This window comes from Cheilinus undulatus, linkage group 3 (assembly GCF_018320785.1).
Source record: "Cheilinus undulatus linkage group 3, ASM1832078v1, whole genome shotgun sequence".
Classification (NCBI taxonomy): domain Eukaryota; kingdom Metazoa; phylum Chordata; class Actinopteri; order Labriformes; family Labridae; genus Cheilinus; species Cheilinus undulatus.
In genome coordinates, this window is record NC_054867.1 from 40,093,113 (window position 1) to 40,108,893 (window position 15,781).

The following is a 15,781-nucleotide window of genomic DNA, read 5'->3' on the forward strand; positions in this document are numbered from 1 at the left end:
CATAGCTAGCATAGCTTTGTTAGATCTAGCTAAAGTTGATGGAACAAAACAAGCTAAAGCGAGCCACTGTTCGTGTAACTACTTCTGAAACAGAGTTTAATCTTTTTCTCCCTTCTTTTAACAAAATGTTTTTTAGTCTGTAATGTTTACAATGTGGCTTTTCCATGAATGCAACTGCCAAAAGTTGTTGTTTACACCTGGTATGAAAGCAGTGGCATTGCAAGCCAGAGGTGAGGAGGGCCGCAGCCATCATGCAGCCAAGATGCACCCAGTTGGAATCGATTGTTAGTGCACATGTTTAGAAGAGTTTTAAAAGTCCAGTTTTAAGAAGACTAACACAGTAATCAATAAAATATCTGAATTCATTTGTTTTTCCTTACATCAGTAGCAGGATAAACCTTATTTTCTAAGGGAAATTCAGTAAAACTATGGTTCCTTAATGCATCAGCCACTAATTGGCACAGTTACCAACTGATAGGATAAGAAAAAGGGCCGTCAAAGTAGGGTCAGAACCATAAAACTAAAGAGAAAGAGGTCATGATCAGTATTATGTGCTATTAACAATAACAAGCCCCCACTAATTTTTCCTCCTGCTGGTTTAAAAGTATGTTAAAACAAACTAAAATTTGGCTGAGAAACATGGTTTGTACAACACATTCTGATTTATCAACTGCCATGTTCGTTTTGCAAATCTGAATCAAAGTTTCTCACATGTCAGGGGTCGTGTGAGAAGCAGATCATAGTTCCCCTCCTCCTATTGTTAATGTTTCTCCATCCAGACGGCCATCATTGGCTCTCTGTATTTATTGTCTGCTCAACTCGTACCGATTGGCTCGAGCGACCCTGCCAAGCGACAGCACAATGTTTGCTTTTGCTGTCTGCGTGGGGAAGTCCCTCTCTGTCCTCAAACAGCGGCCCCGGCTGCAGTAACTGAAACAGAGTTCAGAGAGGATACCAGCCTCTTCCTGCTCGGGTGCAGCGCTGCATCTTCCTGTGGCTGCACACTCAAAGTTTGTCAGGAACTTAGAGTGAGTTATAGGATTATTTATTCATGAATTCTTTTTTTTTTTTTTTTACCTTCACTTTCCTCTGAGAGTAGCGTGAGCAAACAAGTGAACTCTGCCTTCTGCTCTTCTCTGGTCAGAACAAGAGTGTGGGTGTGCAGGATTTAAAAATAAAATAAAAAAGGTGTCGGGTGGAGATGGTAAACGGCTGGCAGCATCTGTTTTTGGTGGAAATATCACAGAAACCGAAAAAGCCAGCCAGCGAGTGAAAGAGGGGTGACAAAGGTGAGAGCGTCTGAAGTGAGGCCTGGAAAACAAAAGAAAGGTGTCAGAGAACAAGTGTAGAGAACAATGCTTCTTGCACTTGCAAACCCGTTGCGAGCCAACGAGGAAATGTGAGGAGTTTGGCTGTTGCTGTTCTGGGTGCCAGCACTCCTAATGAGTCTGTCAGGGCCAGTTAGCGCGGCCAGGACTGCTTGTGTCCCCTCCAGGCCGCAGACAGCTGTTATTAGCCCCGTAATGGCATGCCACAGGGCCAGATTAGCCTGGCACACTGGAGAAATATCAAACATTCACTTACTGTGGCTCCTCCGCTGGCTAAAGCTGCCACGCTCTGAGGCATTCATTTAGCCGCGATGCTGGCAAGCTACCTAACAAGCTACAGGAGAAAAAAGTCTCTATTGAGAGATGTGGTTAGTGTACAGTAGCTGCTGTGCGAGGTCGACAGAGAAAGATGTGGCTGATTATGGATGCATTAGTGAGAACACATGCAGTCCTGCTGCTGATTAGGAAACAGAACCCTCTGATTTTATGTCAGATCTGAGGATGAATTATAACTCTATCCCACAGTCATGAGGCATTCAAGTGCTCATCATCTGTACCCAGGCAGAGGTACAGATACTTCTGTGATAAAAGACACTAGAAACACAGTTTCATCTTATTTCAACTTACATGTGTATATCTTAAATATGAGCAACCCTAACCCTATGCAAAGCTTACAGGACCTCATGCCATATTTGGGCTGCTGTTTAACTTGAAGAATTATTTATTTACAAGGCTGTTTTTACATTCGGCAAGATTGTTTTGTACCATGCCCAAGCATGATTGCTCCCCCTGCTGGCTTGCTTTTACATTCGTAACACTGGGCTGTGCACAAGCACACTTGCATATGCATTCCGTCTGTTGGTACAGTGCCTATAAAAAGTGTTCTCCCCCTTGAATGTTTTACCCTTTTATTGATTTCATAAACCAATCAGTGTCAAAATCATTTGTATTTTTGACATAAGAAATAAAAGAAAAACTATTTAATGTCAAAATGAAAAAAGATTTTTACAAAGTTATGTCAAATAAACAAAAATATTCAAAGTAAAATGAGTGACAGCATAAATATTAACCCCCCTTTACAATGATGGACCTAATTCAACAGAAGTCCAGCCAATTGGTGCTAGTAGTCTCACAATCACTCAAATGGGGATAGCCTGGGTGCCGTGAATGTGTCTCAAGTAATTGCTGAATAAAGACACCTGTATCTGGAAGGTCCAGTCACTGGTTAATCAGTATTCCTGGCTTCCATTACACCATGAAGACAAAAGAACACTTCAAGCAACTCAGAGAAAAGTTTAGAGAAAAGTGTAAGTCAGGGTTCAGTTAAATCTATCATCAAGAAATAGAAGGGGTATGGCACATGTAATCTGCTTAGATCAGGCCGTCTTCACAAACTGAGTGACCATGCAAGAAGGAGACTAGTGAGAGAGTCCATCAAGACACTTATGAAGGAGTTACAAGCTTCAAGGTTCTTCAACAGTCAAAGCTTTATGGGAGAGTGGCAAAGAGAAAGTCAATGTTGAGGAAAACTCACAAATCTGGACTAGAGTTCACCTAAAGGCATGTGGAAGACCCCATGATCAAGTGGAAGAAAGTTCTTTGGTCCAGTGAGACTAAAATGGTGCTTTTTGGCCATCAGACAAAAAGTACGAGTTGGCAGCATCATGCTGTGGGGATTCTTCTCAGCAGCCAGCTCTGAAAGGCTCAAAAAGGTTGAGGGGTTATAAAGGGGGCTGACATTTATGCAATCACTTATTTTACCTTACATGCTGCAGCATACTATAGATGTTTTTAGGAAAGGCAAAATTTGATCACCACATTACAGCCTCAAGGCAACCCAAATTACTTCACACAAGACATCAGAACAAAACGACACAAGGAAGAAGAAACACAACTGAAGAAGACATGAAAAGTTATTAGGACAGCCAATAAAACACCAAAAAGATAAAACTAAGTAAGAAGAGGGAAAAAAAGCAGCTTAGATAGAGTATAATATTGACAGCAAAAAATATTTTTATTAAGACTCCTCATAGCCCACAGGATGAAATGGTCCCATGTTGTGCTGATACAAGTTAGACAGGAGATGTTTAGAATTGCCTTCATTATTCTAATGGTTTCTGAGTACCTTGTACTTTGGCCAGGTTGTCTTGACATCCCTTGTGCACCGTGCCCCACTCCACATTAATCTAAACCAAGACCACCTCTTCAAGTAGATTCAGGCACAGTGCCCGAGTATGATACTCTTGTGTTGACAGTGATCAAATGGAATTGAACTTTAAGGTCAAGTGTACTCAGATCTGGGCCCAGGTCCCTAAAAAAGACAATATACTTAATCTGCTCTAATGTCTTTAGCAATATTCTATGGTTCACCTTGATCACCTTTGGCAAGGCATTGCATTGCATAGGCCTACTCTTTCCCATGTTAGGTGGGTGGGATTTAGAGGAAGTATTGGTTGTCTCTTAACTAGAGGGTCACCTAGATGGTCGGGGGGTTTAGCCCCGGTTTTTCCCTCTACCTAGTTTCATACGTTTTTGCATATTATTCCACTCAGATGTTTCAGATCATCAAACAAATTTCGATATTGAACAAAGATAACACAAGTAATTACAAAATACAGTTTTTAAATGATGGTTTAATTAATAAGGGAAAAGGCCAACCAAACCTATCTAGCATTATGTGAAAAAGGTAATTGCCGCCTTTGTTAAATAACGACTTTACTCTGATTAACCAGATTTTTGTGAAAGCTGAGTCCAGTTCTACTAGCCTCACACAGGCCTGATTACTGTCTGATGAAGTGAAGAAGGCTTAAAGATCTCAAAAAGCAACACATCATGCTGCAATCTAAAGAAATTCAAGAACAGATGAGAAAAAAGTCTTTGACATCAGTTTGGAAAGGGTGACAAAGCCATAGGCTTTGGGACTCTAGCAAATCATGGGAGGAGCCATTATCCACAAATGGGAAAACTTCAACATCTTGTCTGTGAGAGTTTTCAGAGAAACTTTATTTACAAATGTTCTGTCCTATATTTAGGGCACCTAATGAGATGGTACAATGTGAGCATGTTAATGGTGAGTTTAGGGTATGCTATGTCAATGATTTAGCCATGGCAAGATGATATTCCTCGACAGCTATTTAAGAATCTTACAGTGTGCACCTGGCCTTAGCTCCAAGTTCTCCCAGCTGAGCCTGAACATCTCATTTGCTTCACACCTATTCCACACGCTCAAGTTTCTTCATTGTTTTGGTCATGTTACTTATGTCAAGCATTAAATGCACTGATTGCACATGGATTAAAATAATCTCCTCTAATGCATCAAGAGTGAAATAACTAGCCCATTTTGTAGATTCAAAGAGTCTGATGTCATATATTTGTATGGAAATGAAAAGAGAAAAACTGAGAAGCAAAAAAAGCCAAATTTTTTGTCACAAAAATGACCTTACTTTACACCTTTTTGCTATCGCAGTAGAGAAAAGCTTTAAATCCACATTAAAAACAAACACATCAGGGTCCCTTTCTGTTTGCTCAAGTTCATGCTTTCAGGACGGTGCAGCTCAGAGGAAAAGTTGTAAATGAGAACTCTCTTTAATAACGCTGTGTCATCACTATGCGAACCATATCGACAAGATGGCCACTGCTGTCTACTCATCTGTTTTTACCTTTCATAATGAGCACAGGAAATCAAAACCTTACACAGCAAGAACTTTCTCTCTGCGTGCCTCAGGGGAAAGCCTGCACTATATATACAGTCTACAGTGTTAGATCTGTTAGTACATACTGTACACTGCTCTGCATACAGAGCTGCTTCTGATAGGAAATAAATCATGCTCTTTGAGCTGTTTCTTCTTTAAAATGTTTCATGCGTGGTGTACTACACAAGATATTTGCATACATTGATTAAAGTTTCACTGCATGGTAACCTGTGTTTTAAACTCAAACTGCAAAGGAGTCTTCAACACTAAGAGTTTTAGCTTACTCTGCTCATATGTGCACACTGAATGTGAATTTGCCTGAGGCATGTGACTGAGCAGAAGTGAGAGGCAGGATAAGATTTGGTCTGTTCAGGGGTGTTTTCTCACTTAAACATTGAAAATGGTCAAATACTTTATGTCTCACTGTAACGTCTCTCTGAAACTCTGCTCTTGAGTGTACTCAAATTATTTTGTTATACAAGCAGCATGGCAAAAGAAAGTATTTTACAAACACAGCGGTGTTGTGGATGGTTTTATGATACGGATATCTAGCAATCGCAATCAGTGCAGCAGACTTGATGGATGTACATGGATAATCTGATGGGTAGACGTGTTGGGAAGGAGGAGAAGTCAGGTGGGTTGGCTGGTACTTTTGGTAAAGATACTTATATACTGCAGTGATTCGCAACTCGAAGAATATGAGTTTTTATTTATTTATTTACTAAATAAGCATACTTCCCCTACTAAAGATGTCTGATCTGACCTTTTTCTTGGATCAATAGTGCTACATAAAAAAGCCTTCTCTTTATATTGCTTGGCATTTAGATGGTCTTTATGTTATTCAATGTCCAAAGTCACACTGGAAAAAAGAGTAACATATGTGTTAAGGTTTTTTTTTTAAATTTAGTTAGTGCTGGTTTATTTCAAACATGTAAAAAAAAATTGCAATAAATGGACAGGAATCATAAACTAGTGGACAGACAGCTTTTTGTAATGCTGGTCTAAGAGACTTGAATTGCCCACTAGTTTTTTTTAATTTAATTGAACTTCCCTCACTGGCAATGATAAACCCTGGTGAGGAGCACTCTAATACCGTACTTGTGGTGCTGAAGAGTCAAGTCAGGTATGCCGGCAGGGCCAAATGCCATCGTCCAGGCCTGCAGTATCTCTTAAGGTATCCTCCCAGCTGACCCCTCCATGATCCATGCAGCTGCCCCCAAGGTCTGTTCCATCCCACCTTGTCCTGGGCACCTAGTACGAGGTGAGCTGGATCAGGCCTGGGAAAGCATGTTAGGTGCCAGTAAAAGCACAGCTGCCATTCTGGTATCAAGCAGCTGACCCTTCCTATCCTGCTTTCCTGAGCACATCAGCATTAGGCACACGGTCTTGCCAGTGGTACCCCAAATACCCCATGTATAAGGCCAAGTCTGCAGCCCAATCTTTAACATGAATTTCAAGTTAATATGCCACCACTACTGCAAAAATATATATATCTCCACATTATCTGTTTGAATGAAAGCTATCTTATTAGTGATTATGTTTTATCGTGTAATATTACTTTTTATGTAATCCCCCCCCACCACAAGACATTTAGGACAACCAGAAAGGCTCCTAGTCACTGCAACAGTTGAAAAGGGTTGAACAATAAATAAACCTTTACTTCAGAAAGAGTCCTAGCACAACTGACCATGAAGAGCGCTGCTTCTGAACTGGTCAAGCATCAGGACCCACCATCAACTCCTTAAATACAAATTGCAACCCAAATTTTTTAATTGTAACCAAATTTTTTTTTTGGACTTGAGATTAAACAAAAGATGCGAAGGAGACCTATCCTTCAAAATAAAAGCATATATTATATTTGCTGCATGTACACATCTGCAATCCACTAAAAAATGGTTTTGCAACTCACCTCTGAGTCACCAGATGAAAACATCTTCAGATGTTATTGTAACCTTGCGAAGCAGATGGATACGCCCGTTTCCTTGTTTCTCATTGGCAAATCCATCTTGCAAAGCTCCCATCTGAACTGCTTGGGCCCAGTTAGAAAGTGACAGGACCAATCAGAAACAAGGGGCAGTACTTTCAGGCGTGGCAGAGTCGTGGCGTAAACAAGCAGCAGCAAGGGCTGGTGCAGTTATGGAGGAAGAGATCAGCGTGGATTCTGCTAAAGTGCCAGTTTTATCAGAACTTGACAACATTTCTTCGTTTAAAGAAGAACAAAGAACAGTAGTGAGTTGTTTTCTTTTCAAAAACGACAAAAGTCGAGTACTTACATGTCTATAGTCGCAATGTTTCGCGTTATTCCTCAGTAGCTGTGCATGCGCAGCCCGATAGCAGCTACGTCACGTGTTTTGTTGCTCTGATTGTCCCGTAGAGATGTGACAGACAGAACGTTCACCCACGTTTTTTTTCAAAGCCTCTGCCTTTTCTCAAACGTTTCCTATTGAAGCTGTCCCAGATGGATGTGTGAAACAAATTCATCTGGCGTGTCAGGTTAATGTTATTGTGCATCAAGTCCAAAAAACTATAGCAAAGGTTATTAAAATGACACTAGGGTTCATAAATTCATATTTCTTGTGCATATGCATATAAATGAAATGTGACCAGAGAGCAATACTGCAGTATCTGTAAGGGTCAAATGGTGATAGAGAAGTACTGTTATAAAATATATATATGTATGACATCTATGAGGTGTGAGAAAGCCATTAAGCTCTTTACATGGCAGGCAGGAGTCACAGTCACTTCTGAATATGAATTAATGTTTTAATCCTCTCATTCCTGAGCCAGCTACAGCCTTTATTTTAACAGCAGGCCCTGTGAAGGAGCTAAAATAGACTCTCCAATGCCGGAGAGAAAAAGCTCATTTCATCAATTAACACACACAGTAGGTTATCATGGCAGGAATGCCATGTAAACTGTTGACCAGATGTTTCCAAAGACAGAGAATGGCAGAACATCAAGGAATCGCTGTGAGATGTGAGTGAAGTGAGCACGGAGATAAAAGGCAAGGAGGGAGATAGAGAGAGTGGATCCTGGGATGAGCCCCCCACTGTGACTGTGGGCCACGGTGTGAACCCCACTGAGCCGCACTGTCGTTCCTGGCAAGGACCACTTGTTGCGAATAATTTGCTTCCCAGCTACCGAGGGTTTTTGCCACCGCTGCTCCTCCGCATTGTTGCTGTTACAGAGCTGAAAAACCCACATGAAGAAGAAGTGCAGGGAGGAGCTGGCAGACTAAAAACCCACTACACTCTAATTATCAGCTGTGTAACGTATAAAAGATGGAGTTTGAGAGTACAGTGGAGCAGAGCGCAGAGCGACCAAACACATCAGCTTAGTTCCATTAGTGCCGCTACCAAGCCGACCTTATCCTGTTATTATGTGTGGGACGTCACCGTAAGGTGATGGGATCTTACAGACAAACTACAGGGCACTAGAGGGAGAAGAAGAAACCTGCTATGATTATTTTTACTATGCAAGGATATAGTCAAGTTTATTCTTTATTCATAAGCTGATAGGCAGGTATAGTTTAAGACATGCTTGGAAAACTAGTTTGTGCACATTAGAAACTTTCCAGAGAATCCAAGAAAGTTACCAGTGTTCATGAGATAGTATACATGCACAAGGCTGAAGTTTCTCACAGTTGCTAGAAAGAATCTCCCTAAATACTGAGTTTACATGTCAAGTCCATCTTTTATCTCTGTGTTCTGCAACAACATGATAATGCATGAAAGGTGCAGGTTGTTGGGTCTGGAGATTTTCCCCCAGATTATTAAAGCACCAAATGTTTATATCCCTCAATTCAGGTCCATTTTATGGAACCATTAATGCAACTTCTATTACAAAAAAGCTGGAATGCTGTGTAGAGTCTAAATTTAAACAGAATTTAATCATTTGCAAAATTGTATAAACCCATATTTTATTCACAATAGAAATTAAACAGCATATTAGATGTTGAAACTGAGTCATTCTACTATTTTATGAAAAATATTAGCTCATTTTGAATTTGATGACAGCAACACATCTTTAAAAAGTAGGTACGGGAAAACAAAAGACTGGAAAAGAGAGTGGTACTATAGCACTGTATGAAAAACGTCACAAAAGGAAAATTTGAAATTCTTTTTGGAAACCAGCAGCTGTGTCCTGCAGACTTAATATAGTTGCACAGTTCAAAAGCCTGCATCTCTGATGGTATGGTGTCGCCTTAGTGCCTATGTTGTGGGCATAGGCACTATGCTTACACATCTGGGTGGCTTACACATCTGGAAAGAAACTGTCAATGCTGAAACGTATACAGAGCAACATATGATCCCATCCAGCCTTTTAAAGAAGACCCTGCTTATTTCAGTTAGACAATGCTAAACTACATCCATCACAACAGTATGGCTTTGCAGTTGAAGAGTCTCAGTGCAGAGCTAGCCTTGCTGGAGTCCAAACCTTTTACCAACAGAAGAGATTTGGCACATCATAAAACAAAACAACAAGACAAGAATGGAAAAACGTTCTTACCCCAAAACTTTGACAACTGGCCTCCTCACTTTCCAGACGTTTACAAACTGTTGTAAAAAAAAAAGGAGATGCTTAACAATGGTAACCATTGCCTTTTCTCTACTTTTTTGAGGTGGGTTACTGCCGTCAAATTCAAAATGAGCTCATGTTTTCATGAAACGTCTCAGTCTTAACATTTGGTATGTTGTTTGTGTTCTATAGTGAATAAAATATGAGATTTGCAAAATAAATCCATTGCTTTAATTTATATTTTACACAGCACCCAAACTTTTCTGGAATTTGGGCTGATTTAGTTGTGTGTTCTCTTTCATGTTTGTAGTTTTATTTTAGAGCTCATCAGGCACCCTTTTCCATGATGTATTAATTTTAAAATCAGTAGATCACGGTCAGAATTCCTACAGTTGCAGCTTTGTACACTTAGCCTCTGACCAAATGTAGTTTTTTATGACAGGCTAAATCTAAAGATTAGTTTCATTTTCAGCCATGACTTTCTACCAAACCATGCTGAAATTTGCCAGGCAGTTCCTATAATTGAAGCTCAAAAGTCTGCATCAAAAAGCGAGGCCATGGTGATTTTTTGCCTGCCATGAAACAGGAAGTAGACTTTTCATATGCCTATAACTTGACCGCCCTGTTACACACCTCTGCCTGTTAGCACATACAACTTTCTTGTGACCACATAATACTTTTTGTGAGCATACACATCCATCTGGTGAACATGTACAGCTGTTGTGAGCAGATAGCTGTTTTATGGGCATGGAAACTTTTCTCTAGAGCACTTACAACTTAGTCGAAAGCATATTAACTTTCTTGTGAAAAATGAAAAACTTTCTGGAGTGTATGCAAAACTTTTTGTGAGCAGCCAAAACTTCCTAGTAAGCAAGAACAAATTTTTCCTGAGCACAAGAAATTTCTCATGTGCATGGATTATTTTTTTTTCTTGTCCATACCCCTTAAAGGACCTAATGGACTTTTAAAGTAGTAAAAAGATAACTTAAACAGAATAAACACGATACAAAGGAAGCACAAGAGGTCATAAATGCCTGATTTGTAAGTTAATTTTTGTTTTGTGGGTGTCCGCAACCAAACTTCAATCTGATCAATTTTCCATGTCTGATTTCATACAAATTTCTCTTTAAAAAGCATGCTGAAAGTTTCTCTTTTTTAACTCTTTCAGAGCAGATACGGTCCTGCAGATCGAGGTGTGAGGCTCTACAGTTCCCTGCCCATGCGCCCAAACCCTGACGGCAAGAGACTTCCCTCCACTGGGGTAAGACCCGTCTCCTCCACCCTCCTCCTCCCTCCATTCTTGACCACCTTCCCCCACTCCATCAGAACCATCATACCTACATGTACCTACAAGCATACATGCACCTTTACAGTTAGAAGACTGTCCAAATAAAATGGGAATGGTGGTTTGGAAACAGTCTTTTGTGGTATTTTACAGGTTGCAGGAGTACAGCAAAATTGGGTTGTCATATTTCATATTTCATCGTGGAATCATATCATAACTTTGATATAGTTCTAGTAAATTTTAAACCTTTTATTTGATCTATCAATATTATTTGGGATTTAGAAATATCTATCTTTTCCACTATTTTAATGGTTGGCAAAGCTATAAACAGTGCAAGTTATTGGCTGTGATGTAGCATCTTCTGCAAACAACCTATCGCTGGCATTGGGCTAAAACCTTATATCTCCTTTTTCATGATGTTATTTTTATTATCATTATCATCTTTTATCAGAAATCAATACTACTGTTAACCCTTTATATCTGACTGTGGGTTTTTATAAATTTTAAACCGATTTGGCACCAGTTTGGCACTCATGTACAGAGCTATAGTCCTCAATGCACTGGTCTAGGTCTATTTGGTGCATTTTTTGCCCCCCACTCTCTCTCCTGATACTTCCTGTCTCTCTTCAGCTGTCCTCTCCCAGTAAACGCATCATTCCCTAAAAAGTGGTGATTTAGGAGATATGCGGTTTTGGCCTGAGTGCTATACTGGTAAATTTTATGTTTAAATGCTGAACTCCTGCAGAGTGTCCAGATTGCACAAAAACCACGTCATACTGAAACATTGCTGTTTTTCATGCAATTTAGAGAGTGTTTGCACTTTATGATGTACTCAATTCTTTTAATCACACCTGTCTTTTAAGTTAGGTTTACAGTACGCCATATGCTAAGTGGCACACCATATGCCAAGTGATCATCAGTGGCTCTGTCTTTTAAAATATTTCAAAAAGTATCAATGTAGGTCAAATTTGAGCGCCTTACAGTAGTATAAAATTTATATTGCATGTTAAATTTTTCATAGAAACCAGTCTTGGAGCCAGTTTCTGACCTCTAGACTTGTAACATGGCCAGACACAAGCAAACCCAAAGTTCAGCATTGTTTCAAGCTTCTTCCTCATTCTTTGACCCCTCGAAGCATCTTCAAACCATCTTCACTTACCTCAAGTGCTTTTCACACACAGACTCTAATAAACCCACTCACTCCCTGTTCCTCAAACCATCATCAGCCACCACAGGGCTCTAAATAAAGCACCCATCTGACTCGGTGGTTTGTGCGGTAACTGCCTGCTTGCTTCTTCTTTTGCTGCTGTTGATAGCCCAAGCAACCGTCTACTGCTTGTATTTGTGTTCACACAGAACAAAGACATGCAGCAGCTCTTTGGATACAAGGCTTCTGACCTATTTTAGATTTAAGAAAAAGGAATAGCAAACATCAAGTGTGGAAATTAAAGTATTCATGTGATTTTTCGCTCATTTTGGGCTTCTATTGTTATAAAGCAGCACTGTTAAGATATCAAAGTCTAAATTTTCAACTACTTCATTATACAATTTTTCAAGAAGCTCAGAAAAAAAGGAAAAAGATTACATTTATTGAAGTTAAGTGATGCAGCACTTGCAGAACTTTGACTTTGACAAAGTGCTTGAGCAGTAACTCTACTTTGTTTGTGACACCTTTCTTTCATTTTTTTAATAAAAAAATCTTATGGTTTTATGAGAATCATAATTAGAATCTAGCTTGTCCTCCTTTATTGCATTTATGTAACAAAGGACAGAAAATGAAAGAACAATAGAGTGAAAAGGGAGAATTTAATTTCATATGTCTCCCTTTTTCATGTCTCACTCCATGCAAGTGCTTTTTGAATTATCTCTTCTCTGCTCCAGGGCTCAATGAGGGGAAGAGAGGGTGAGTGAGGGAAACAGAGAGAGGGAGAGAGGGAGGAGAGAGAGAGAGAGAGAGCTGTATAATATTGTTGGTGCGCACCTTTTTTTAATTACAACAGAGATTGTATTGATGTCTCAGGCCACATGTCCTCAATCATTTATCAAGAAGGAGAGTGCTAACAAAGCATTTCTAAGAAACCCATCCTCTCTGAGGGCCTGGAATCATACGTTATCTGAAGTGAATATTGTTAATGCCGCTTCTGTGGAGAGAGAGAAAGAGACCCACTTACAAATCATGAGAATGAGTTCCTTGTCAGCGTATGCATGAGGTAGTAGAGATATATATCCACTTTGATCTGATCTTCTGTTGGCCAAAGTAAACTCAGCATCTAAATCCCTGTAGAAGTTGTTTATAAAGTGCAGATGTTAAAATGATGGGTAAACATCAGGAAAGACTATCTCTAAATCAGCAAGGTGTTTTGTTTAGTGCTAACATAAAGACTACAGGTCCTATTTGACAGTGGAATGCACTTTGTCTAAAACACGTGGCGCAAAGTGATTTGGGGCTTGTCTGTTCATGTTTTGCAAACTAGACAGCGCAAAATCTGAGCACAAATCCAAGTGCAGAGTGCAATGAGGTTAGATTATGTGCCTGATTATATGTTGATGTATTTTGGGTGTAAGCACTCAAAACAATCAAAGCATTATCGCTTATTTCCTGTAAATGCAGCATTGCGGTGTGGTGCATTGGTATTTACACTGCATACTTGAGTGTTTTTTTTTTCTTCTAAGACCAAATTCTAGCTTTCTCCTTTAATTGTGAGTCTGGGTATACAGAACACACACAGGACACTGTTTAAACTGTGCTGTTGGAATATCTAAGGTATATTTCACTGGATCGTTCCCATATCATCAGAAACAATAAAAAAGTGCTGTCAACACTGAAGGTGAAAACCTTATGAAAGTCAGAGGGTCCATTCCTGGGTCTTAAGTCGGGCTTTTCCACATTATCACAATTATTTGAAAACCGTTGTGCATAAGTGGCTGGCCATAAATAGCTAGGAAGTTACGATTCTTGAAATTCAAATTTTTTCAAGATCCAACAAAGATCATAGCCACAATATACCTATCCATCAGACCACTAAAAACTAAACATTGATTTTTAGACAAATCGATCCTACCATTTGAAGGTCTACTGTGCTCTCCTGATCATAATATTCATACAAAACAGTCCTGCTGCATCTAGAAAGGTCCACACAATCAAAATCCAGTAAAAAGTTTTAATGCAGGCACATTACAGTTATAAAGATCCACAGATTATTTCAAATCTACAAAACATAGAAACTGTTTTAATTCACTCTGGAAGCTCTTAACCCCAATTGGGTAAAGCAGCATTTCACACTAAGAGTCTTCAGGGCATTTTGGCTACTTATTAAATAAACTCTCCAAAGTACAAGACGCTTTATGGGCTTGCTTTGAAAAAAAATGTTTTTTTTTTTATTCCACTGAAGCATTCCCATATCATCAGAAACAATAAAAAGGTCAGGTGAACACTTTTAGATCAGGCACAAAAGCAAACAGTATCAATGTTGATTCATCTTCTGTGAGCTCAGCGTTAAATAATGCTAAACTGTAGATATGTATTTACTCACTTTTTCTTCTGTAATCCAAATTAGACTCTTTTTGGAGAGTTGGTACCTTAAGTGTCATTGTTGACTCTTTTTGGAGTTAATATTGACTCTTCTTAACACTAACCAGTGTTACTTTAGTTAACACTTCTTTGTTGTGTTAGAAATTTACTCCGTGTGGATCATTTTCAACTACTGAAGTGTTATCCTCATAGTAGTACCGTAAGGTGTTAATATTTATGGAATTAATTACAAAAAAAGGGGAATATAAAATAAACATTTTAACACAATGATACATTATTTGAAAGTTTTTCCAAAGAGTGACATTTTGTATTGGAGACTTGTGACATGATCAGGTGTTTTATGGTAGGGGTGAAGCAAAGAGACAAATGCAGAGTTAGGAAACAACCTTTGTTGAGAATCAGCTCACCACCCTTTCCTGTAGACCATCCCATGCCACAGGCAGGAAGAAGGTAACTCAGTCGACAACTTCATTCATGGTGCAGAAGTGTTGAACATCATAAACAACAATAATATTTCACCTTTGGTGTAAATTTGAAGTTTTTTCATTTAAATTATTGTCACATTGTAATGTCCTTTTCATAACTACTTAAGAGGGACATTTTGTATTGGGCATCTGTGACAAGATCAGGTGTTTTATGGTAAAGATGGAGTTAAGAGCCAAATGCAAAGTTGCGAACCAGCCCTCTGATGTGAATCGGCCCATTACCCTGTCCTGTAGACTATCTTATGCCACAGGCAGGGAGTCAGTAACTCAGTGGATAACTTAATTCATGGTGCAGAGGTGCCCTACATTAAAAACAACAATAATGTATCAAAAAACAAGAGCAAAATAATCTCAGTAGAGGCCACTGAACAACAGGCAACATCTAAACACATCTAAACACTTTACACAAGGGCATGATGGAAAAACTCCACTCCCAGATTTGAGGAGTTTAGATCAACTGACTCTCCACAGAGTAAGACTTATACTGAATGCATTTCCACTGTCAATTAACTCAAACACTAAAGGCCATTTAACTCAGACTGGGGTTAAAATCAACCTTTGGGCATTAGAATCAACCCTGAAATGTTTAAGTTTGAGATTTCAGCAAATTTGGAATATGTGTGCTGTCCTTTTGTAACTATTTTTTCTCTATAAACTGTATTTTTTTTACAATAATGGGTAAACTATAACATTTTAAATTCATGATTAGTTTACTTTGTTTTTGGAAGGTATCTCATGACCCCCTCTCAGAGTTGTGTGACCCCCTGCAGGAATCCTGACCCCACACTGGGAACCACTTCTCTAAAGTACAGCAGGTGATATGTTCTTGCTGTTTAATGAGGTTAATGAAAACTCAATCTAATGGTAGTTGAAGGTTTTTTTTATTGATTAACATCCATGTAAAAAATATAACACTACTAATTAACAATTAAGAGACTAAT

At 39.2% G+C, this 15,781-nt stretch overlaps 1 protein-coding gene across 7 annotated transcripts in view; it reads left to right on the plus strand.

Moving 5' to 3' along the window:
* tox2 (TOX high mobility group box family member 2) overlaps positions 1-15,781 on the plus strand; it is a 235,417-nt gene that overhangs the window by 99,885 nt on the left and 119,751 nt on the right. For 6 of the 7 annotated variants that reach the window (XM_041783960.1, XM_041783956.1, XM_041783958.1 and 3 more), the window contains one exon: positions 10,707-10,799. In XM_041783960.1, coding sequence (XP_041639894.1) covers positions 10,758-10,799 — 42 coding nt within the window. In that variant the 5' untranslated portion in view covers positions 10,707-10,757. Of the gene's footprint in view, positions 1-10,546; positions 10,580-10,706; positions 10,800-15,781 lie in introns of those variants that run through there. The other variant, XM_041783962.1, reaches the window with a different exon arrangement.